This window comes from Puma concolor, chromosome B4, assembly GCF_028749965.1.
Source record: "Puma concolor isolate L17-30 chromosome B4, mPumCon1.1.hap2, whole genome shotgun sequence".
Taxonomy (NCBI): domain Eukaryota; kingdom Metazoa; phylum Chordata; class Mammalia; order Carnivora; family Felidae; genus Puma; species Puma concolor.
The window spans coordinates 123,121,079-123,146,897 of record NC_141673.1 but is presented as its reverse complement, the minus strand read 5'-3'; the positions used below and the strand labels follow the sequence as shown (position 1 = coordinate 123,146,897).

The window sequence follows — 25,819 nt, the reverse complement described above, 5'->3', positions numbered from 1 at the left end:
TTTGAAATGAATTGAAACTATGTATAGGAGGGGTTTAATTCAGTCATTACACAGTTTGTATCTTTAAGTATTGTTTAAGAAGAATACCCTCTAAGACTATTTTTTTTTTTAATTTTTTTTTTCTTTAATGTTTGTTTATTTTTGAGACAGGGAGAGACAGCATGAACGGGGGAGGGTCAGAGAGAGGGAGACACAGAATCCGAAACAGGCTCCAGGCTCTGAGCCGTCAGCACAGAGCCTGATGCGGGGCTCGAACTCACGGACCGCGAGATCATGACCTGAGCCGAAGTCGGATGCTTAACCGACTGAGCCACCCCGGCGCCCCTACCCTCTAAGACTATTAATGTTCATTATAAAACAGAATTTTCTTTTAAGCCTAATATTTTTATGTTTACAGAAGTGAGATTGTGGGCCAAGGCTAGGAAATGGAGAAGGGGTATCAGACATGGCAGTACGTGGTTGTATTGTGAGGTTCCCAGCTTCAGAAAGGATTTTTTTCTGAAAGTTAATTTGTGGGTCTTTATTTAGAAATCTGTGGTTATTTAATGCATTGAGATAATGCAGTTCAAATGATGCTCAGACACATCCTCTCCCTACTCATTAATGTTAACTAATCCATGATGTGTTAAAAGTGTGGTATTATACTTAACAATACTTTGCAGCAAAGTCACCATTAGTGACAATGTATTATGTGGAAATGCGCTCATTTCCATGTAGGTTTCCTAGAAAATTGTTCTGTCCCCTACTGTAGCTATGAGGGATGTTCTCCACCCCCCTTACTTGCTCTACTTTACTGTTACTAACAATTGGCGATAGATAAAGGAGCTTTTGCCAACGTAAATATTGTTAGTGTATGCTGGGTGTTTGTGGGAGGTAGGTTTGCAGTTAGTGTTTTGTGAACCACAGATATTGACTTACCGTTTTGCAGGAATACTCATTTCTTTGAAGAGAACTGGGCTACTTCTGTGGCTCTCAGAGGACAAACTCTCATTCACAGAGTTGTCATTACTTTTCTGTATCTTTTTAAAAGTTTTCAGCATTGAGAGCTACCTGTCATCCCCTTTCCTTTTTTGTGTACTTTCCTTTTGGAAATCTTCCACTCAAGTTAAAGCTTTAAGCTTCTACATGTGCAAAGAGTTAAGAGAGGGCAAGGTCTTTTCAGGAACAGCAGTTAAGAATGCCTGGGGTGTGTGTTTGGTGGGGCTGAAGAGTGACAGGAGACCACTTGGTCAAAAAAGGGCAGTTCCTGAGGATTTTATAAGTGATGCTTGTTTGATCCTTCATCCTGAGGTGTTGGGCAGCCAGCCAGAAGGATTAAAATTTTGTTGACTTCTGATTTTGCAATAATTTTAGACTCTGAGAAAAGTTGAAAAATACTACACATTTCTCTGTACCACTCACCCAAATTTTCAAAATGTTGACGTTTTAAGCTTTATCATGTCGTCCCTCCCCTCCCCTCTTTGCTGTCCCTCTTTTTCACTCTGTATATTCTTTATCTGCATTACTAGAGAATAAATTAGAAACGTAATACCCCTTTAGCCTAAGTATACTACTCAGTGTGTAGTTTTAATAAAAAGGGGGATTTCCTACATGATTATAGTACAATTATCAGAATCAGTAAATTAACATTTTTTACAGAACCATTAGCTAATCTGCACATCCCATTCAAATTTCCCCCACTGATATCCTCCATACTGACAGGGGAAACTTTTTCTGGGTCAGAATCCAATCCAGGATCACGTTTAGTTGTCATGTCTCCTCAGCTTTTCAGTCTGTTCCTTCTGGAATATTTCCTTAATTCTTTGTCTTTCATGACCTTGATGACTATGAAGCCCTGTTTCAGGTTCTTGGAGACATTGCTTTGATCTTAACAGTGGATTTTATGGTCACACCCTTGTTTTACTCTTCCTGGAATGGTTTTCTGAGAGTACTCTTCAGTACCTTGTTACTCTTCAGAAATTGGTTTCCTTTTAAAAGTGTGTTACCAATTTTATGTAGACATTAATTTTTGTATACTCAACTTCTAGTCAGCTGATTAATTTTCTTCATCATACACTGATACTCATAGATTGCCATTTATATAGTTGAGTTGTTCATGAAAAAGTGGTACTGTTTATCTTTGTCTGGAAGCCATTCTTTACTTTTATATTGTCTGCTTTTTGCATAGTATATGAATTTTCAGGACCACCAAATAACCTTTCCTGATTTAGTTTATCTCTGTATTCCTTTATTTTTTTAAACAAAAAATCAGATTGCACTTGCAACATACTACTTAAAAAATCGCCTTAGTTAAATCATCCAATTCATTAAATACACTTTCTACTTTCTGTGTTACCACAGGCAACAATGTTGTTAAACTTTCAGCTTCTATATAACAAGGACCCCTTTTCCTCTAATATACAATTAAATTTCTCTCACTTTGTTTTATGCTCTGGATAGCAGCCTTCCTGAAAGGCCAGAAGGTTTCAAGTAATAGTCTCTTCAGTATTCATTAGTCTTTCCTCATAATCTCCTGAAAGTCCTTTTAGCTTTTGCCCATTGCTTAATTCCATGCCACTCCCCCATCTTAGGGTTTTTTGTGATGGTAGTGTACCACGCCTCATAACAAAATCTGAATCAGTTACCTATTGCAGCACAATAAATTTCCCTAAAGTTGAGTAGCTTTACTATAATAAACATTTATTGTCTCACAGTTTCTGTGGGTCTGGAATTTGGACTTATGGTTTTTCTAGCTCAGGGTCTCTCATCCGATTGCGGTCAGGATTTTGGCAGGAATACAGTAGCTTGAAGCTTGATTCAGGCTGGAGGATGTGCTTCCAAGGTGGCTTAGTCCCATGGCTAGCACGTTGGTGCTGGCTGAGTAAGAACCTCACTTTCTGGCTGCGCGGGTATTTCATTAGGGCTGCTTAGGTGCTGTGTGACAGGGCACCTAGTTTTCCCCAGGGTGAGTGATCTAAGAGCAAGGTGAAAGCTGCAGATTTTTTTTTTTTTTTTACCGTTTATTTTTGAGAGAGCGAGTGAGCACAAGCAGGGGAGGGGCAGAGAGAGGAGACACAGAATCCAGAGCAGGCTCCGGGCTCTGAGCTGTCAGCACAGAGCCCGATGTGGGGCTTGAACTCAGGAACTGCTAGATCATGACCTGAGCTGAAGTCGGACACTTAACTGACTGAGCCACCCAGACACCCTGAAAGCTGCAGTTTTTTGTGACCTAGCCTCGCATGTTACATGTTGCCTTCCCACCCCCCTTGTTGAATGACTTTTTTTTTTAACTTTTTTTTTGGTGGTAAAATATATATAAAATAGCATTTGCCATTTTAACCACTTTTAAGACACTTCATTTTTGCAATATTCTGTTGGTTACACAGAGCAACCTATTCAGTGTATTTGGATACTACCTATGGGCAAAGATCATGGGATATTCTTGGAGGCTGGCTATTCCACCTTGAGAATTGGGCAGATACCCTGTTTCCTATTAAATTTTTCACTTACAGGTTTTAGCATCCATTGATGCTTCTACCTGAAATAGTGTTTGACAGAAAATAATTTTCCATAATTCATTCTATATCCATTAATTAGTTGGTATTCTGTAAATTAGAGCTTCCCTCCCTTTCTCTTGTTTTTCATCAGTAATGGGGAAGGGAGGATTCTATAAAGGAAGTAGCCATAGATACAGGAAGAAAATTAGGAGAGATCTGGTATGTGAATATTTTAAGAAAGTTAGTGCTCAGCAATTAGATGCATTTGAGAGATCAACTAATATAAAGCAAGTATATGTCTTTTGGATTTAATGCTGAAGAAGTTCTTGAGACAGTCTCAGTGTAATGGTCAGAGGAGAAGCTAATTGAAGTTGGTAGATGAATAGAGTAAATATGAGGAAATGTAAATAGAGTATTTAACTCTTTTAAAAGAATCTTGGATGTCAATAAGAGGGAGGAAATAGGGCAATAACCGGAGGAATACATGATACTAAGGTGTAGTAGTGAACAAGAAGAATACTTTGTCTTCCTGTATTGTGGGAGGAGGAAGGAAAGAGTCATTTAGATCCTTAACTTGGTCACCTGGATAATGAAGCAGAGAAAATAGGTATGGACAGAATCCTAAGGGAGATATTGCTATGCAGATTGGGTGTAAATATAAGGAAAAGGAACAAGTGAGTTGTTGTCAGAAGTGTTTAAAGTAGTAAGTCATGGGATCCAAGTTGGATAAATAGATGGAAGTGAAACTAGGGGACAGGGTCACATAGATTTGGACAAAATGTTGGAGCAAGGGTCTGGAAGACTCAGTGAGGTCCAAGAACAAGTAAGAGTGTGAATCAACGCAAAGTTATGGAGAAACTATAGATCATAGTGGTTTAATATTTCACTGGTCGTTCTGACATCAGTTATTGCGAGACAGGTCTCCATGGGTCTCTCAGATTCGTACACATCTTATGAATAGAGGCCTTGACTGCCTTTGTTCCAGGTTATCTTTTCAGAGTTGTTTACGTAATGAACAGTCTTGGAAAATGGAGGCACCGTCATCAAGAGCAAAGGGCAGATTTGCTTATAGCCATGGAAAATATACAGAGATAATATCTTTTTCGGGGGTATTTGGCAGTAGGCCTGCTTACTGTTCAGAATTGGGTTTCCTAAGCCCAAAGTTCCTCTCCTGTAATGAAACCCACTATGTATGCAAGCATCATTTGACACTTTTCACGTCATCGTGTTAAAACTGGGACTTGGGGAACCGTGGAAATGCTGACATTTCTGGCTACTCCTGTTGTTGTGAGTAATAAAGCCCTTTGTGTATAACCAGGACTCTAGTATCTTTTTGCAGCATCCATGAAGCTGGCAGCTCACTTGTTAAATAGGATAGTAGACCCTTTGTAATTTCTGGCACAAGATGTTATTATACGCATATTGAAGAAGAGAGAATTTAAGTGAATGCTATTGGAATTGAGGATGTTCGGGAATTGTGAGATTTGTCTACCTAGGATTAACCTTATTTTGGCTAATTGTGGTCTTGTGGTCAGGGCTGTTGGGATACTGTGGTTGAAGGTCTTACATGGAGTAGGGAAGAATTACCTAAAGAAAAATCATGGGCAGACAAAAACAAGAGATACCTACTAGTAAATGACAGAGCCAGGATTTAAGACCAAGTATGCCTGACCCCAAAGTCCATGGATTATTTTTCATATATCTTCCTGTCTTTTTCTTGGAGGTTTAATAATCACATTTCTTTAAAAGTTAGATAAATCAGATATATTACAAAACTTTTCTTTTGTATGAGTACACATGGTGAAGTTTTTTCATGTTCTAAAAAGAATGCTAGTGCAAAGAATCTTGGGAATCTTTTTTTTCCTTATGAATCTTTTTTAAACAAATTTTTTTTTTTAACGTTTATTTATTTTTGAGACAGAGAGAGAGACAGAGCATGAACGGGGGAGGGGCAGAGAGAGAGGGAGACACAGAATCGGAAGCAGGCTCCAGGCTCTGAGCCATCAGCCCAGAGCCCGACGCGGGGCTCGAACTCACAGACCGCGAGATCGTGACCTGGCTGAAGTCGGACGCTTAACCGACTGCGCCACCCAGGCGCCCCTTCCTTATGAATCTTATACAGTGTTTCAGGAGGTTGTTATTTAGCCTAGTAAATGTTTGGGAGAAGGGATTTATAAAGAGTGTGTAGCTTAGAAGGGATAGATACCTTGTCAAAGAGGATGGATGACAAGTGAAAATTACAAGTTGGTGTGAATAACCTTTTTGAAATTTTTCTTGAATTTAGATGTTGAAGACAAACATTAATACAGTGTGCATCAATTAAATGGCATGTCCATGAAATGGGCTTTTGTGACTAATTGAATTGGTTGAAGGCTAAGTTCTTTAGTCTATAGAGTTATTATTTTTCGTAAGGTTGAGATTCCACAAGACATAAAGACTCAAATGCTTACATACATTTAGGTGTTTAGGGTTATATTCCAGCTATCTAAAAACCATAGCATTATGGAGATTAAGTGACTATAAGGAATTGTTTTACTATTATAATACAAATATTTGTCAATATATTATCTATGTTAAACTAGTTTAATTTCCTTTTTCATAGTTGAAGAAATAAGGACATGCATGTTTAATTGATAAACGTTTATGAAGCATCTACTGAATTTCAGACACCATGCTCATTTCCTAGGAAAACAAATTAAAAATGTAGAGCGTCTCATTGATATTAAACAGTTTGTCCAAAGTTATACACTTGGGAGCATAATAGTGAGAAAGCTCAGTTTATATTTTTAAACTTTTGTGCTCTGTTCATTTGACTTGTGTATGTTTTAGAAATGGAGCTACAAGCCGTGAGAGTGTTGAGTAAATAGGTGAAGTTTTATGAAAAGATGTTTACTGTATTTCATCTAATTTGACTTGTCACTGATTGATACATACCACTAAGAAAGAAAAAAGGATGCCGAGTAAATTGTGACATAGGATCACCGTAATATACGTGTCCATTTTATAGGTTTAAATAAGTTACTTAGAATCTGTTAAATATGGCATGTCAGGAGCTTAAAGTTCATATTCTTTCCCCCAAATAAGTATTAGATAATTACTTTAAGGTGTATATATAAAATGGTTATTTATCACTATTTAGCTACTTATAGCACCTAATTTTTAGAAATGATATAAATGGCCAAGAATAAACGAAAAGTTATGACTCGTGTGGAGTGGGATATGTGTGCCTCACATTTCTCATTGTGTCTAGGTGATATTAGTATTTAATCTCATAGGATTGTTGTAAAAATTAAGTGAATTAATGCATCTAAAAATGCCTTGGCACTTCTTAAAAAAATTTTTTTTTTAGGATTTGTTTATTTTTGAGAGAGAGAGTGAGGAAGGGCAGAGAGAGAGGAACAGAGGATCCCAAGCAGGCCCCACACAATCAGCGCAGAGCCCAATGTCGGGCTCGAACCCACCAACTGTGAGATCATGATCTGAGCCAAAGTCCAATGCTCAGTTGATTGGGCTACCCAGGTGCCACCCCTGCCTTGGCATGTCTTAGAAGTGCTAGTTGGAAATCTGGTTGTCCGTGCAGAAAACTGAAAGACATCTTAAGTGTTAGTTAATATTATTAATATTATTATATTTAAAATCCATGATTTTAAAAGACAAATAATGGGGGAAGGGCCTTTTAATAGGAGTAAAAGATGCAGTATATATACAAAAGATGCAATATGCACTTAAATTTTTTTTAGTTAAAAACACTTTTTAAATAAATTTTTAAAAATGTTTATTTATTTTCAACACAGCACAAGACAGGGGAGGGATAGAGACAGAGAGGGAGACACAAAATCCAAAGCAGGCTCCAGGCTCTGAGCTGTCAGCACAGAGCCCGATGCGGGGCTCAAATCCAGGAACCGTGAGATCATGACCTGAGCTGAAGTCAGATGCTTAACTGACTGAACCACCCAGGCACCCCTTTAATTAAAAATTGTTTTAATTAAAAAAATTTTATTCCTAATTTTGCTTAATAATTTTATTTATAAAAGACTGGAAGAAAAGTCAATAGGTGTTAACCATGATAGCTCTACTATATTTAGCTTTTTTTTTTAAGACTATTTCCTAAATATTGTTTAGTTCGTTTTTAAATAACTTATATACCAGGTTATTTTTACGTTTCTATTTTTTGTTTAAGTTTTTTAAATGTTTATTTTTGAGAAGGAGAGAGAGTGAGAGAGTGAGTGAGCGTGAGAGAGAGCATGCATGAACATGAGCAGGGGAAGGGCAGACAGAGAGGGAGACACAGAATCAGAAGTAGGCTCCAGGCTCTGAGCTGTCAGCACAGAGCCAGAGGTGGGGCTCGAACTCATGGAATGTGAGATCATGACCTGAGCCAAAGTCAGATGCTCAACTGACTGAGCTACCCAGGTACCCCTTACCTTTCTATTTTAAAAGATTTTAATATTACAAGAAATTTGTATGAATAGTACAATGAACAGCTATGTAGGTTTAACCTAGATTCAACAATTGTTGACATTTTACACCACATTTGATTTATCTTTATACATATGCATAAAATACAGAGACATTTAAAAAACCTTGTGTATCCATTTGAGAATTAATTGCTTACATGGTGACACTTCATCTCTAAATAGGCATGCATCTCCTAAGGACATTCTTCTACATTGCTGCAATGTAACTATCTTACTTAAGAAACATAACATTAATGTAGTAGAAAGTCATGTATTATATTATTCATTAATTATTAATGTTATAAATGATCACCTATGATTATATTTAATATATTAGTGTAATATAATATAATACCACTTTGATATAACATTAAATACTTAGGAAATAAAACATAATTAATTATGAAATATAACCACTATTTAATACATAGTCCATATCCAAATATCTCTTTTTGTCCCAGTAATAGCTTTACTTTAATAGCTGATTTGAAAAATTGACTCAGGATAGAGTGAAGTATCAGATATTGCATTTAGTTATTTTTCTTTAATTTGCTATAATCTAAAAACAGTCTCCAGGCTTTTCTGTCTTTTTGACATTGATATTTTTCAAGAGTCCAGACCATTTGTTTCACAGATTATCCTTCTCCAGGGATTTTTCTTATTTATTTACACCTCCTGATTAGATCCAGGTTAAATATATTTGATAGAATTACCACATAAGGGGTGTGTTGTTCATAGTGCATCACCTCCTTTAAAAGAAAATATCATCATATCATATTCTTTTACTGGGGATGGTATTTAGAAGCCAGTTCTGTTTGGCGTGTGTCCCTGTTTTCCAATGGACCCCTGCCTGGAAGGGTGATTTGAGACTTAGATCAGTCCTTCTTCTCTGTAGGCCTCTTGCATTTGACCAGTATTGGCAAGGACAAAACCCTTGTCTCAGATGCTGTTCTCACACTGGCCCCCAGTGCTTTCCAGTGGAGACTGTTGATTTGGGGGTTTACTTGCTACTTCCTTCTCCCCTCACAAATACTGTTACCATGCATGTCTGTAGGGCTTTGTCCCAACCTGCTTGTATTTTGGAGTTCATGGCGATATTTTGAACAATTGGTTTTGTTGTAAATGTTAGTCCACGGATTTTGGTTTTCTTGTTTAAGCTGTTTCTTTTTATGTGGGGACTCAGATTGGGAAACTGTATGCTATATGCTGCCACCAAATTCCCTTTCTTACTATTTTATTTTTTCTTATTTTAAAAGGAGTTTTCTACTTGTGTAATTTTATCATCTGTATGTATAAAGACTATAGATTTTTATATGTTAATTTTATATGCTACTACCTTATTGTATCATGTGAGGTATTTTTATCACTGATAGTTCACGCTATCATTGGTTCACGTAAAATTTTATTTTATTAAAAAATTTTTTTGAAACGTTTATTTTTTGAGAGACAGAGACGGAGCATGAGCTGGGGAGGGGACAGAGAGAGAGGGGAAGTCACAGATTCCAAAGCAGGCTCCAGGCTCCGAGCTGTCAGCACAGAGCCTGATGCAGGGCTTGAACTCATGAACCATGAGATCAAGACCTGAGCTGAAGTTGGACGCCTAACCGACTGAGCCACCCAGGCGCCCCTGATTCACTTAAAATTTTAAAGGGGGTATTAACCTCAAGTGATAATTTGTGACAGAAGTAGTACAAAGTAGTTTTACAATACCTTAGTGTGTTATCAGATCTTTTGTGTCATAATAGCTGTATCTTAAAAGCAAGTGATTTTTGTTGTTGTTTTTCACTTCACAAATAGGCAGTATCAGAAACAAATTGATCTGAAACTTTTAGTTATAGCATTTCATTTAAGAGGGGAGAATGTATGGAAAAGAAGTATGTAGCATATAGACAGAACATTTTAAATTTTTTTTTTTTTTCAACGTTTATTTATTTTTGGGACAGAGAGAGACAGAGCATGAACGGGGGAGGGGCAGAGAGAGAGGGAGACACAGAATCGGAAACAGGCTCCAGGCTCTGAGCCATCAGCCCAGAGCCCGACGCGGGGCTCGAACTCACGGACCGTGAGATCGTGACCTGGCTGAAGTCGGACGCTTAACCGACTGCGCCACCCAGGCGCCCCAGAACATTTTAATAAAAGCAGTTTGGGGTAGCTCTCCAGCCACTTGTACTTCTCTGTACAAGCTTATTTTGCTTCTCCTATGATAATGATAATGCCTTGGGCCCTATATTTCTCTCTCCATAGTAGTTCTAACTCCTAATTCTGTTTATTATGATAAAATACATGTAACATTTACTATCTGAACCATTTTTTTTTTTAATTTTTTTTTTTCAACATTTATTTATTTTTTGGGACAGAGAGAGACAGAGCATGAATGGGGGAGGGGCAGAGAGAGAGGGAGACACAGAATCGGAAACAGGCTCCAGGCTCTGAGCCATCAGCCCAGAGCCCGACGTGGGGCTCGAACTCACGGAGCGCGAGATCGTGACCTGGCTGAAGTCGGACGCTTAACCGACTGCGCCACCCAGGCGCCCCTGAACCATTTTTTTTTAATGGAGCATCTCAAGATTTTTTTTAAGTTTGTTGTTTTAGACAATCCTCTAATTCTTTTTTAATTATTATTATTATTATTTTTTTTGAGAGACAGAGCATGAGAGAGAGAGAGAGAGAGAGTGGCAGAGAGAGAATCCCATGAGGGGCAGAGAGAGGGAGAGAGAGTGCAGAGTCTGAAGTGGGGCTCTAGCTCACCCAAAGTGGGGCTCCAGCTTAGCTAAAGCAGGGCTTGAACTCATGACCCATGAGATCATTACCCGAGCCAAAGTTGATGCTTAACTGACTGCGCCACCCAGGCACTCCAATTTTTTTAATGTTCGTTCATTTTTGAGAGAAAGAGCGAGAGAGCACAAGTGAGGGAGGAGCAGAAAGAGAGAGGGACACAGAGAATTCAAAGCAGGCTCTGTGCTGTCAGTGCAAAGCCCGACGAAGTGCTTGAACCCATGAGCCGTGAGATCATGACCTGAGCCAAAGTCAGAAGCTTAACTGACTGAGCCACCCAGGCGCCCCTATCTTAACCATTCTTAAGTGCATATAGTTCGGTGCACTGATAGCTGTGTCAGGACAGCAACAAGTCTAAAACCTCAATGTGCGTGCTTTGCCAGAGATTGAAAATGGCAAAATCATCAGTCACAGAAACTTCTAGGTCAAATGCATAATGAGGGGCCCTAAAGGTAGAGAATATAGCTTGCTGCACAGATTCCAGCACAACCTGTTGGTTTGGGCTCCTCTCAAAGAATGCATATTTGCAGGAGAGCTGATATAAAGGAACAAGTAAAATGCCAGTGAATCATATAGAGGCTTTAATACCTAAAAAGTTCAACAAGATGCCTAGTCTCCTTTTTGATAGTGGGGTAGGGTATCGAGACCTATGACGGATCAGACATTGTAAATCTGCTCACATAGTTCCAAATAACTTCACTTGTTGAGCAGGTCCCTGAATTTTATTGTGGTTTTTCACCTGGCCTTGGTGGGAGAGGTGTGATAACATTGAAGGAAGAGTGTTGAGAGTGATGCTGCTGACTCAACAGCCCATAGCGAAAGCTTTGGAAATCAGAGGATAGAGAGACACTACATCCTGGCATACCTGTTGGTGTGACATTTGGCAAGGGGATTTAGATTGTCCTGAGGAAGCGCTGCAGACTTCTATCGGAGGCCTTGCAGTATGCACATGAACTGACTTGATCCTCTGGTTATAAGTGGTATGGCAAAGAAGGCATTGGCAGTGTCCAGGACAACTTAGCAAGTACCATCAGTCCTTGTAATAGATTAAGTCTGTAGCAGCTGTGACTGTGAGAGCAATAACTAACTCAGTTGACAGTAATTTACTATTGTTAAGTCTCTAGCTCCTGTTCACCTTTTTTTTTTTTTCCAGTGGCCTTGCAAGGTTTTTGTGTTGAGGTAGCACATCTGTTACTGTAAGTCTTTAATCAAGGTTGTGGTTTCCCTTTGTCCTCCTGGAATTTCTGTTCCATTTCTCTTGGGCCACTGAGGGAAAGGAAATGGTTTGGGAAACTATTTTTATGTTCCATTAGCACTTCCTGATTGGGGGAATACTGTTTGGCACTTACAGGTGGGTAATGACAAGCATATAACACAGGGGTTTGTAAACTTTTTCTGTAAAGAACCAGATAGTAAATATTTTAGCCTTCGCAGATCACATACAGCCTCTGTCACATATTCCCTCTCCCCACCTCCACCCCCTACCATTTTTAACAGTTCTTTAAAAATACAAAGATTATTGCTAGGTTGGGTGTCATATCAATTCCTGCTACACTTTTAGGTATATAAGCAGCACAAGAATAGTTAATTACCCAAAGGCTTGGCCTACAAAGTCATGTTAGCATCCTTGCCCTACTGAATCTGTCCACTGAATCCTAGTGCCTTTTTCTTTAATGGCCCAGATAAGATAGTGATCTGGGTATCTTCTCTCCACATTCCTCAGCATACTTGAATGGTTATATATGGTCATTGATTGATTCCTTCTTGGTGACAGGGAAACCTCATCGCCATCTCTAATCATTTTTCTTCTTCACAAAACTGGTGTTGCCTTAAAGGATGAGGAGGTTGGGGAAGAGTGAGAGGTTGTGGGGTTAGAGAGTGGCTCTGTACCATTAAATATGCCTTTGTATTTACTTTCAATTTTGAAAGGCATGGTGACTGCTCATGAGTCACTCAAATAAATTTCCCATCTTTTCAGAACTTACAATGCCCTATTAAGTGATGTCCTTGTGATCGATGCCATTTATTTCAACCCTTGGAACCCCTTGACTTAGCAGCCAGATTCTACCCTTTGGTTGACTAGATCTTGGCTTAACATAGTGGGGACCTCTTTTGGAGAGCTTGCCTTAATCTGGAATATCTGCCACCCCATTACTAAAGTAGCTTCTCAGGTTTTCACCTACTTTCAGTAAGGTGGTAGTTTCATAAGGGCTGGGAGAGTGTTTCAGGGTGGCTTTGCCAACTGGTAAGAATTTAGCTAGATTTCTCATTATCCAGTGGTGACCTGTATCACACTGTAAATGCTCTGTTAGCATTTTAAATCCAATCTGGGGCATTAAGAGCCTGAATACTAGTCAAGGTCTCAAATGTAATTTTCCATGGGAATTGGTTTATCTCTGGAAAATCTCCCTGAGAGGACTGGAACTGCCTTTAAACAGCCAGGACCCACTGAGATCTTTTACTGTCATCTCTAAATGAAAATCAAGTTGGCAGGATAGCCTGCAGGAGGTGTTTTGCTACAGTTTTGCTGATGCCGTTCTTCCTTCAAGTGAATCAGAGTTTTAAAGATTTGCCTCTTTTCTGTCCACTATGGTTGCATGCCAGCTTTCCTCCTTTCCTATTCAGTAGAGGTCAGTGTCTCTGTAACTGTTACCTCAAGAGGGTTGGAGCATTTTGTCCTCCAAGGATGAATCTATATCAATAGATCATAGAACCTATGAATGAATCTTACTGTTAAAATTGGATGGAACTGAAGCCAACTGGTGTATTGTCAAGGAAGTCTTTCTCTCTGGAGAAGGTTTAGCAACCACCAGAACATCATTTGGACAGCTCTCTTTGTATTTCCCAGTTCTCAACCTGCAACCATCTCCTCAAATCCTTCTCCTTATAAAACAATAAAATGGAGGACGGTTTATTTACTGCCTGATTGCCCACATAATTTACTTGATAGGTTTGTTACCCGTTCCCGTAGACTTCTCTTGGATCCCATTAATTGGCCTGTGGCACCCTTATCCTTACTTTTCCAGAAGCCCCTGTCTCTCTCTAATGGCATCGTGTTCTCATCACCAAGCTGTCAGGCGCTGTGAAAGAGGTCCATGATTACCCTACTTGTAACTGCTTAGGAGACAGAAGAATTCTGGGTCAGGGATGAAGGCCAGTTTGTTACTTACATGAGTCACAGGCCAGAGTATCAGTATTTTTGTACCATTCCCCCAAGACCCAGTTTCCATAAGGCAACACAGAGAGGGCCACGTGACATCTGCTTATGCCATCTGTTGCATTGTAGTAGAAAAACCTGGAGTTTAGGGCATCTGAATCTTTTCTAATGGACAGTAAGCATGGCTGCCCTTTGCTCCTAAGGTAGACACTCTGTCTTACGATTCTGTTCATTATACAACCTTGAAAAGATAGTCTAAAACAATGGGTTAAGGCATTGCCTCTCTCCTAAGACATGCAGAGAAAACAGTAGAGACTCCTATAGAATTGTCTCCCAACACTTAACAGTTCTCAAATTATGAGTTGGCTTAATAGAGTGTTAATTTTTCATTCACAGCTAAGTCCAAAACCGGTGATCTTGATTGGCAGACAGCTTTCTTCCAGGTCATGAATCGGGAAATTAGGTTCTTTCCATCTTATGATTTAGCCTTCTTTTCTGTGTTGCTTTGATGGCTGCCATGGTCATTTGCATTAATCTCTGGAAGAGGAAGGAGCATGGACACTTAATTGTTGGGGGCTGTTAAGGACCATGCCCAGAGGTGACTTCCATGCTTTTTCATTCAGATTGCATTTGGCTAGAACCCAAAAGTTCTATAACTGCATATAACTGCAAAAGAAACTGAGGGAAGTGTCTAGTTATATATAGTCTCAGGAAGATAAAGAGATGGGTTTGGTGGATAGCTGGCATACCTCATTTTAGCCCATTCTTTTTGTTAAGTCATAGGTAATTACAAAAACTAGAGAACATTTTAACCATTTCAAGTTAATAATAATAAAAAAACCCAAAACCCACTCCTGAATCTGCCATCCAGAAATAGTCATCATTCTTACTAAGTAAAACATTCTAGATGTCATTTTTATACATACATGTAGAAACATTAAAAAGGATGGTTAGGTTGATAAAAGTTATTTTGTTAAGATGATGTAATGCTGTTAATACTTAAAAAATATTAAAGTCAGATTTAGGTACATAGAAGGAAAAGTGAAGCAAAATAGATACCACAATTGAACTTCAAATAAAATTTCCTTATCACAAAGGATATTATTTCCGTAAATATAACTTTAAGTTTAATAATGGATATTATAAAAACAAACACCATTATCTTTCCAGTTTAGATGCTCTCAGCTGTTAGAGAATATTGCTAAAGGAACAGGAAATTTATTATTTGGCATAAGAAGTTCAGAGGCTAGACTTTTCTAGATTGTTAATTTCACAGTAGTCGGTCCAAGAGTGGCAGGGCATTGTGTTTTTGTGGTTCTTTTGGCTTTTCTGGGCATGATTGCCAGGTCGCTGCAGTTATTCCCAGGATCTTGACCTAATACTTGAACATCCCAAAGCAGGAAGGGAGTACCTTTTTAAGAATGGGATGTTCAGTTCATAGTCATCTCACAGAAAATGTCCCCTTCTGTTTTATTATCCCAACCCAAACCTATCCCAGACCTAAAGCAGTCAGTGGCTAAGGAGAATAGATTTATCTTAATTGACTCAGACACACCCATGTTCCCTGTCTGGGTTAGAGTATGAGGCCACTTTTATCAGTATATGAGAGAGTGATTAGCCAAAGAAAATCCCTTCTACAAGGAAGGGATTTATGTGTAATTACTGTTTGGTGGCAAACTATTATGTTTCTGACTAAATGCTTCAAAATCTATATTGAGTTCTGCTATAAAAACCTTAGCAACCCCATTTCTGCTATCCAATGTTTAAAAAAAATTTTCATGTTACATTTTTCAGGTTTGTAAAAACATAATCACTTCCTCAGAGTTCTGTATTCAGTTTGTTAGATGGTCACTACCAGGCCTCTTACCACAGTTTCTCCAGTAAGTTTTTTATATCATCTGTTAAATTGATTGAGTTTTATTGTCAAGTTTTTTCAAAAATAAGTTCTTACAGCCTGTATTCTCTTGAATTTTTTCATAATGGGAAATCATTCCTGCCTTAACTTTAGAATTCTTCTTCCATTCTATAGGTTGCTTTTTAGTTTTGTTTCCTTCACTGTGCAGAAGCTTTTTATTTTGATGTAGTCCTAATAGTTTATTTTTGCTTTTATTTCCCTTGCCTCAAGAGACATATCTAGAAAAATGTTGCTATGGCTGATGTCACAGAAACGTCTGCCTATGTTCTCTTGAAGGATTTTTATGGTTTCAGGTCTCACATTTTGGTCTTTAACCCGTTTTGAGTTTATTTTTGTGTATGGTGAAAGAAAGTGGTCCAGTTTCATTCTTTTGCATGTAGCTGTCCAGTTTTCCCAACACCATTTGTTGGAGAGACTGTCTTTTCCCCATAGTATATTCATTCCTCTTTTGTTAATGATTAGTTGACCATATAATTGTGGATTTATTTCTGGGTTTTCTGTTTTTTTCCATTGATCTATGTGTCTTTTTTTTTTTTTTTTAATGTTTATTTATTTGAGAGAGAGTATAAGCTGGGGAGGGGTAGAGAAAGGGGGGCAGAGGATCCGAAGTGGGTTCTGTGCTGACAACAGTGAACTTGATATGGGGCTCGAACTCACAAACCCTGAGATCATTACCTGAGCTGAAATCGGACATTCAACCTACTGAGCCACCCAAGTGCCCCTGTGTGTCTGTTTTAAAAAGATTTTTTTTTTAACTTAAAAAAAAAAAATTCTTTTAACTTAAAAAAGAGTTTTTTTTTTTTTTAATGCTTACTATTTTTGAGAAAGAGAGAGAGAGAGAGACAGAGCAAGTAGGAAAGGGGCAGAGAGAGAGGAAGACACAGAATCGGAAGCAGGCTCCAGACTCTGAGCTGTCAGCACAGAGCCCGACGTGGGGCTCGAACTCACAGACTGTGAGATCATGACCTGAGCTGAAGTCAGCCGCTTAACAGACTGAACCACCCAGGCACCCCTCCCTTTTTTTTTTAAACTTTTTAAAAGTTTATTTATTTATTTAGAGTGAGAGAGAGATAGCACAAGTGGGGGAGGGGCAGAGAGAGAGGGAGACAGAGAATCCCAAGCAGGCTCCACATGGTCAGCATGGAGCCTGACCTGGGGCTCAGACTCACGAAACTGTGAGATCATGATCTGAGCTGAAACCAAGAGTTGGATGCTTAGACTGAGCTACCCAGATGCCCCTGTTTTTAATGTCAGTACCGTACTGTTTTAATTACTACTGGTTTGGAATATAACTTGAAATCTGGAATTTGTGATACCTCCAGTTTTGTTTTTCCTTTTCACAATTGCTTTGGCTATTCAAGGTGTTTTGTGGTTCCATATAAATTTTAGAATTGTTTGTTCTAGTTCTGTGAAAAATGTTGATATTTTGATAAGGATTGCATTAAATGTGTAGATTGCTTTGGGTAGTATAGACATTTTAACAGTATTTGTTCTGGGCGCCTGGGTGGCTCAGTCGGTTGAGTGTCTGACTTCAGCTCAGGTCATGATCTCACACTCCATGAGTTTGAGCCCCGCGTCGGGCTCTGTGCTGACAGCCCAGAGCCTGGAGCCTGCTTCAGATTCTGTGTCTCCCTCTCTCTCTGCTCCTCCCCTGCTCATGCTGTGTGTCTCTTTGTCTCAAAAATAAATAAAAACATTTAAAAAAAATTTAACAATATTTGTTCTTCTGACCCGTTTCTTTACATTGTTGTGATTTTCTTTCATCAGTGTTTTATAGTTTTTCAGAGTACAGGTCTTTCACCTTTTGGTTAAGTTTATTTCTAGATATTTTATTAATTTTGGTGCAGTTATAAATGGACTTGTTTTCTTAATTTCACTTTCTGCTACTCCAATTTTAGTGTATAGGAATGCCACAGATTTCTGTACAATGCTTGATTTTGTATGCTGTTATCCTCTGGTGGTTTTTCGGTGGAGTCTTTGAGTTTTCTATATGTAGTTATCATGCCATCTACAAATAGAGTTTTACTTCTTCCTTACCAGTTTGAATGTCTTTTGTTTCCTTATGTTGTTTTATGTGGCTAGGACTTCCTGTACTGTGTTGAATAAAAGTGGTGAGACTGAACATCTCATCTTTTTCCTGACCTTGGGGGAAAAGCTCTCAGTTCTTCACCATTGAGTGTGATATGGGCTGTGCGTTTTTCATATAAAGCCTTTATTATATTGAGGTAGGTGAGGGCTAATAAGTATTTTTGCTTCTTTTGGAAGCCAGAGGGAATGGCAAGGGTACAGTGTAAAATTTCAGCTAGGGCGGTATAAGTTTTTTTGTAAAACCCCAGATTCAGCTCTCTTTTTTAATGCTTGATTAAATGCCTTGTACTAGGTTTTAATCTGTCAACTATGTGGGATGTCTCATTCCTATGGGAGAATACCCTGATTTTATACAATTCATTCTTAGCCTAGATCCTTCCTTGACTTCCAAAGAGTCAGCACCTCTTCACTCTTCCTGTTTTTGTATCCTACTTGTTCCTTTTTCTGCCCTGAAGCTGGTATTACTCTTTAGGCAGAAAAATAACAAATTAAGGGGGCAGGAAAGCAAAAAGATAAAAAGATCTCTTCTTTCCAGATTTGGGAGTTTTTGTGATATTCTCAGAATTCTAAGGAATTGGAAGCAGGATGAAGAGCTGAATTCTATACCTCAGACTGGGACAGTTTCTGCTCTTATTTCTAAAATTTTCTGTTTTATTGCTGGTTGCCAGTTTTTGTTTAATGCATTATTATTTTCTTACATAGAAGTATTATCATAACTTAAAATATTTATTTATTTATTTATTTATTTATTTATTTATTTATTTATTTAGAGGGAGAGGGAGGGAGCGTGCGTGTGTTGGGAGGGACCGAAAGAGAGTCCCAAGCAGTCTCTGTGCTGTCAGCAGGGAACCGTGAGATCATGACCTGAGCTGAAATCAAGAGTTGGATAGGTAACTAGGTAACCAGCCTGAGCCACCCAGGCGCCCCTGTTAATGCATTATTATCTGCTTTTGTCGTCTCCTCAGTTTCAGTTACTGTTGGGTTTGTTGTTTCATTTCTTTTTTTCTACTGGTTTTTGTTTGTTCATTTGTTTTTAACTTGGTTAACGTTGGAAATTTTGGTGGGATTTTACATCACCTAATTTTTAAGCACTTGAGAGTTAGTTGAACATAGGCAACTTAATAGAAATTCACTCCGTTCCAATACAGAATTATGTTATATTAAAATAACTCATATTCATTTCCTTTCTTTTTTAATTTTTTTAAATGTTTTTATTTATTTTTGAGAGAGAGAGAGACAGCACAAGCGGGGGAGGGGCAGAGAGCAAGGGAGACACAGAATCAGAAGACACAGAATCTGAGCTGTCAGCACAGAGCCTGACACAGGGCTCAAACTTGTGAACTCCAAGTTCATAACCTAAGCCTAAGTCAGAAGCTTAACCAGCTGAGCCACCCAGTGCCCCCGTTTTCTTTCTTATGTTGTTATGGCTACACAATTACTTTCTAATATTCGGCTTCCTGGTGAACTCTTCTTGGCACTTAGTAATAATGAAATTCTTTGCTACATACCAGTGAACCTTTGTTAAAAATTTAGATTTTTTTCTGGAAAGTAACCTCCCGCCTGATAATGCATTCCTTCTAGAATTCACTTTTTAACTTACACCAAACATTTCTGTCAGTGGTTCACTGATTATATGTGTACTTTCAAAATTCTCTAAGATCTCTCTGATTCTTTTGGGTCTAAACACATGAGTTTATTTTAAGGGTTATCTATTGTTGTGTACTTTAATTTTCCTTAAAAAATTTTTTTTAATGTTTACTTATTTTTGAGAGAGGGAGCAGGGGAGGAGCAGAGAGAAGGAGACACAGAATCCGAAGCAGGCTTTAAGGTCTGAACTGTCAGCACAAAGCCCACTGTGGGGCTCGAACTCACTAACTAACTGTGAGATCGTGACCTGAGCCGAAGTTGGACACTTAACCAACTGAGCCATCTGGGTGCCCCTTAATTTTCCATCAGGAATTTCTTTACCCATTCCACTTTGCACACAAGAACTCTAAACATAGGTTAAAAACTCCTGTATCATTGTCCTTAAAAATAGTTCATTCTGGAACTAAAGCTACTTTAAAATTGAAAATTTTTTCTCCCTTCTTTTCATCTTTTCCTTCCTTTCTCCACTCTTTGACCTTTCCATGTAAAAATTTCTCATCATAGCCAACTTGTCCATTTGTTTTTTCTTTAAATTAAAAAAAGTCTGCTTTTTAAAAGTTTCTTTTAAGTTTCTTTGAGGGTGTGGATAAAAGAGTCTACTCTGTGATTAAGTGACTTGGTTTATAAAAATAGGTCCTCACAGGGCTCTTTTAAGGATTAAATGAGATATATGTATTTGTATGGTTCTGATTATTTTTATTGTTAGTTGTGCTCACTGATTCAGTTGGGAGTGACACTGGTTCTGACCTATGGCTTTATATAAAAAATATCCAATACTGGTTTATTTCCTTCTGGTTGTTTCTTATTCATGCATATATTAACCACTTTCCTAAATCTCTAAGCATTTCTTCAGAACATACTAATTTTAATGGCCATTGTATGGTTTTATAATGATTTTTTCAGTCACATCTCTGTTGTTGCATACTCAGATTGTTTGCAGGTTTTTCTCATGGCAAATAGTACTGTAATAAACAGTATTTAATCCTTTGTTCACCTCCTAGAGGTGAAATTTCTAGGACAGAGAACGTTTCTATGGTTTCTAATTCTTTTAAAATTGTCCTTCCCAATTTATACTGTCTCTAATATATGCAAGCGCTCATTTCACCATAACCTGAGCAACATTGGGTCTTACAAAAAGCAAAACTCAACAATTTTGATTACTAGTGAGAGCAGAATACTACCTTTAATTCTTTAAAGGTTGAGTTTCACATTGTTTGTTATTTACTGACTCTGTGTCTTTTGTGAGTTGTCCTTTTTACATTGTTCTGTGGCATTTATGTGTATATATGCTCAGTGATTTGTAAAAAAAATTAAACAGTGCTGAAAATGTAGAACATATTTATTTTACTCATTTTCCAAATTTTTGCTTTTGAAAGGTTTTTAAATTAATGTAGAAGCATTTCAAATGTCAGTAGCTAAACCTGCTTTTTCCCTTTATAATTTTTGCTTTGTTTTTATATGTAGAAAAGAGTCTTTTCTTTTTAAAAGTTAAAGATTTCAAAAATACTGTCTTCCCATCCATTTAGGTTGTTTTAATTATTATTTAACTCTTTAAAATAATCCATCTGGATTTTATTATACTTTGAATAATGTACTTTTGCTCAAGTTATTAACCAGTTTTTCTAGTACCAGTACTAGGTAATTTTAGTCTTTCCTTGCAAATTTGGAACCCTTCCTTATCATATGCTAAATGTTTACATATAACTGAATCTTGTTCTACAGTTTCCTCTTGTTGTGTTGATCTATTAAAATCAGCCTCTCTCTTTTTAAATTTTTATTCATTTTAATGTTTATTTACTTTTGAGAGAGTGCAAGCAGAGGAGGGGCAGAGAGAGAAGGAGACTCAGAATCCCAAGCAGGCTCTGTGCTGGCAGTACAGAACCTGATGCGGGGCTCAAGCTCGTGAATGTGGAGATCCACGACCTGAGCCGAAATCAAGACTCGGACGCTCAACCAATTGAGCCACCCAGGCACCCTTTTCTTTTTTAAATCTTATTCCAAATTTTTATTTAAATTCCAGTTAGTTAACATACAGTGTAACATTAGTTTCAGATGTAGAATTTAGTTGCTCATCGCTTACATAGAAGCCTAGTGGTCATCAAAACAAGTGCCCTCCTTAATCCCTGTCACATACCTAATCCATCCCCCTACTGTCCTCCCCTCCAGTAACCCTCAGTTCTCTATAGTTAAGAGTCTGTTTCTCGGTTTGTCCCCCCTCTTTTTTTTTTTTTTTTTCTTCTTGCCCCATGTGCATTTGTTTTGGTTCTGAAATTCCACATATGAGTGAAATCCTGTGGTGTTGGTCTTTCTCTGACTTACTTTGCTTAGCATAATACTCTCTAGCTCCATCCATATCATTGCAAATGGCAAGATGTTATGCTTTTTGATGACTAATATTCCATTGTGTATATATGCCACATCTTTAGCCACTTACCAGTTGATGGAAATTTGGGCTCTTTTCATAATTTGGCTATTGTTGATAATGCTGCTGTAAACATTGGGGTGCATGTATATCCCTTAGAATCATTATTTTTGTTTCCTTTGGGTAAATACCTGGTAGGGCCAATTGCTGGATTATAGGGTAGCTCTATTTTTGTTTGTTTGTTTGTTTTTTAAGTTAAACCCCAGCGTGGGGCTTGAACTCAAGACCCTGAGATTAAGAGTGGGATACTGGATACTGACACCAGACTCCCCAGGGTAGTTCTGTTTTTTAACTTTTTGAGAAAACTCCATATTGTTTTCTGGAGTAAAATCAGCCTATCTCTTTAGTGAATATAATTGGACTGTTTTGATTCATATCTTACAGACTAGTGATATAATCTGTTCACAGTCTGTTTCCACTGAACACTTGCAATCCTCATGTCAGGATACCTTTCCTGATGTACCACATAGAACCAGAATTCTGTGTAATTCCATGATGATTTCTGTATGTTTGTATTTTCATACATGTACATGTGCATTCTTTGCCTTTTACTCCCAAGCAGTTTCCACATTTTAAGAGTTTGTCTACCTTGTTGTTAGTCAGGGTTATTTACTATTAAATCATCCCATCTCTTGTAGAGTAAAACCCTTGAAGAATAAAACCCAGTATGCGAAGGAGAACATGAAGGATAAAAAAGCTTCTTCATTAACTTTATGGGAGAAAAATATTGATACAGAACTTAAAGACCTGGGATCATTTGAACCTCATATTTATAAGTTATACTGTAATTTATACTTTCTTTAACTCTCACTACCCAATTGTGTATTCTAGTCTTGTTACAGTTAGCTACTGTTGCTTGGTAAACCACCCCACAACTTGTAGTGGCTTATAACAGGCAGTGCTCAGCAGGAACAATTCATCTTGCTTCCACATGTTATCAGCTGGGTTTCCCTATGAGACTATATTCAGCTGGTGGCTGGCAGGGTAGTGTAAGATAGGCGTTTTGTTTGTTTTTATTCTTTTGACATTTTAAGTCATTTTACTTTCACTAAATTATTCCAGCAAGGTAGTCTTATCCACATGTCTGGTGTTAGATGCTGCTGGCTATGGGCTGGGGTACTTCAGTTTTTCACCACAGGGTCTCATTCTCTACTTCTCTACTCATTCTCAAGCTGTCTGTTATCAGAAAGCTTGAAGTGGTTACTTACATGGTGACTGGAATCAAAGGGGCAAAGGTGGCAGCCATCTAAGACTTTTGTAAAGCTTTGGGCTCCTGAACTTGTACGTCGCTGTGCACATTCTCTTGGCCAAAGCAAATCACAAAGCTAATGTAGGTTCATGGGGGGGTGGGGGCGGTGGAGAAGGGGGCATGTTATGATGGGAGGAGCAGTGACATCCTGCTACAAAGAAACAGAGGCAGGATTCCTTGGTGGTCATTACTAAGATCTGTTGCAATGAAAACGTAACTCTATATATTCTTTTTTTTTTATTTTAAAATGTTTATTTTTGACAGAGAGAGCCAGTGCGAGTGGGGGAGGGGCAGAGAGAGAGAGGGAGACACAGAATCTGAAGCAGGCTCCAGGCTCTGAGCGGTCAGCACAGAGCCCCACATAGGGCTCAAACTCATGAACCCTGAGATCATGACCTGAGCCGAAGTCGGCCGCTTAACCCACTGAGCCACCCAGGCATCCTTAAAATGTAACTCTTTAAATAATAGTAAGTTTTACTCCCGATCCCGATTTTTTCAATTCAGTTTCAATTCTTTCAATACAATTGAAAACAATTTGTTTAAATTTTTTGTCATTAAATAAAGTTGGTCTCCTAATATGTAATTAATTTCTAATTTAATTGAATTCTTTTTATATTTAATTAATCAGTTTTAGTACTTTAAATTGCAAGTAGCACACCAAAACTTTAAATGATTAAAAAATTTTTTTAAGTTTATTTTCGGAGAGAGAGAAAGTGCAAGTGGGGTAGGGCAGAGACAGAGGGACAGAGAGAATCTCAAGCAGGTTCCATACTGTCAGTGTGGACTGAGATCATGATCTGAGCCGAAATTAAGAATCGGATGCTTAACTGACAGAGCTACCCATGCACTCCTAAATTATTTTTGTTTGAGATAGCTGATTCATACATTTTTCTGAGTAAACCTAGGAAAAAATTTCTTAACCTAAGTTTCTGTGGCCTGGTTTCCAGTTTGTGGGCCATACAATTTAATGCATAGTGATGTAGAATCTGACACTATTCTAATGTGATAGTGTATGTCAAAGTGCTATGAAGTTTTAAAGTGCAGTGTATAAAATATACCAAAAGTATTTGATGTTTTTTTGTTTTGTTTTAAATTTTTTTTTTCAACGTTTATTTATTTTTGGGACAGAGAGAGACAGAGCATGAACGGGGGAGGGGCAGAGAGAGAGGGAGACACAGAATTGGAAACAGGCTCCAGGCTCTGAGCCATCAGCCCAGAGCCTGACGCGGGGCTCGAACTCACGGACCGCGAGATCGTGACCTGGCTGAAGTCGGACGCTTAACCGACTGCGCCACCCAGGCGCCCCTTTGTTTTGTTTTAAGTGTTTATTTATTTTGAGAGAGTTGAGGTGGGCGAAGGGAGAGAGGGAGAGAGAGAGTATCATAAATAGGGTCCATGCTCAGCACAGAGCCCAATGTGGGGCTTGGTCTCATGAGTGTAGGAACCTGACCTGAGCTGAAATCCAGAGTCGGATGCTTAACCGACTGAGCTACTGAGGAACCCCTTTGGTGTTTTTAGGTAGGAAAAAATATAGGTTGCCTGATATAAATGTATCAAATAATTATAGACTTCAGTTGTTTATATATTATTTTAGGTTGGTCAAGAATAAGGGAGCTGAAATCACTTAAAATAATTTTTACCCGTGTTACTATACATCTTAATGTATTTATAATACTATTTTACTAGTATTGTTTATCAAATAACATGAATACAATCAGAGGAAGTAATGTTTTATTATTTGTCAAGTATTCATTAACATTTTGAGTTACTAAACAGAATTATGAAAGAATCTAATCTTTATATACATGGTTTATGATTTAAATTTAAATTGGATTTTATTTCTGTGCGTTTCTAGAAATATAAAGAAAAGGACAAACACAAACAAAAACACAAGAAGCAACCAGAGCCATCACCTGCGTTGGTTCCTTCTTTGACTGTTACCACAGAAAAAGTAAGTTTTAAGTGCCATATTTTGTTTTATATAATAACTAGTTATGTGCTTTCTTTTACCTTTAAGAAGTAATATCGTTCTCAGTGTCCTGGTTCCCTTTAACTTTTCTTCCCTCTTTAACCCTACGTTAAACACTTTAGGATTCCCATTTCTTAGTCTTTTATTTTACATTCTGTTTATACTCAGTTCTGAAAAATAGTAAGTAAGGCTAACAACTTGGGGGGCATCATTGAGATTAAGAATTTAGGCTATAGAGTGGGCTTTGTTCACCTGTGATTTTGAATTCTGGCATCACCACTGAGTGTTAATTAACCTCTTTGTAACTTTGTTTGATCATCTGTAAAATGGGTGAAATAATTATTGGAATTGAATAAGATAATATATGTAAAACAATTACAACAGTATCTGGTTCATAGGAAGTATTATAGTAAATGTTATATGTGCCTAATGTGAAAACAAGTGTGGACAGGGAAAGGTGCTGGGACATAATGAGCAAGGAGCGGGGAGAACCACAGAAGGTGATACTGGCCAAGGGGCCAATCACGTAGGGCTGTGCAAACCAGTGCAAGGACTTGGTTTTTGAGTTTGATTCAAAAGCCAGCCATTGGTGCATACCATCTGACTTAGGTTTTATTAGGATCTCTGGCTGCTTTGTTCTGGATAGACTAGAGAGTCAAGGATG

At 38.1% G+C, this 25,819-nt stretch overlaps 1 protein-coding gene across 16 annotated transcripts in view; it reads left to right on the top strand.

Moving 5' to 3' along the window:
* Positions 1–25,819, top strand: part of MLLT10 (MLLT10 histone lysine methyltransferase DOT1L cofactor) — a 241,101-nt gene that overhangs the window by 117,916 nt on the left and 97,366 nt on the right. For all 16 annotated transcript variants that reach the window (XM_086714783.1, XM_086714788.1, XM_086714796.1 and 13 more), the window contains one exon: positions 25,042–25,137. In XM_086714783.1, the coding sequence (XP_086570909.1) occupies positions 25,042–25,137 (96 nt within the window). The remainder of the gene's footprint in view (positions 1–25,041; positions 25,138–25,819) is intronic.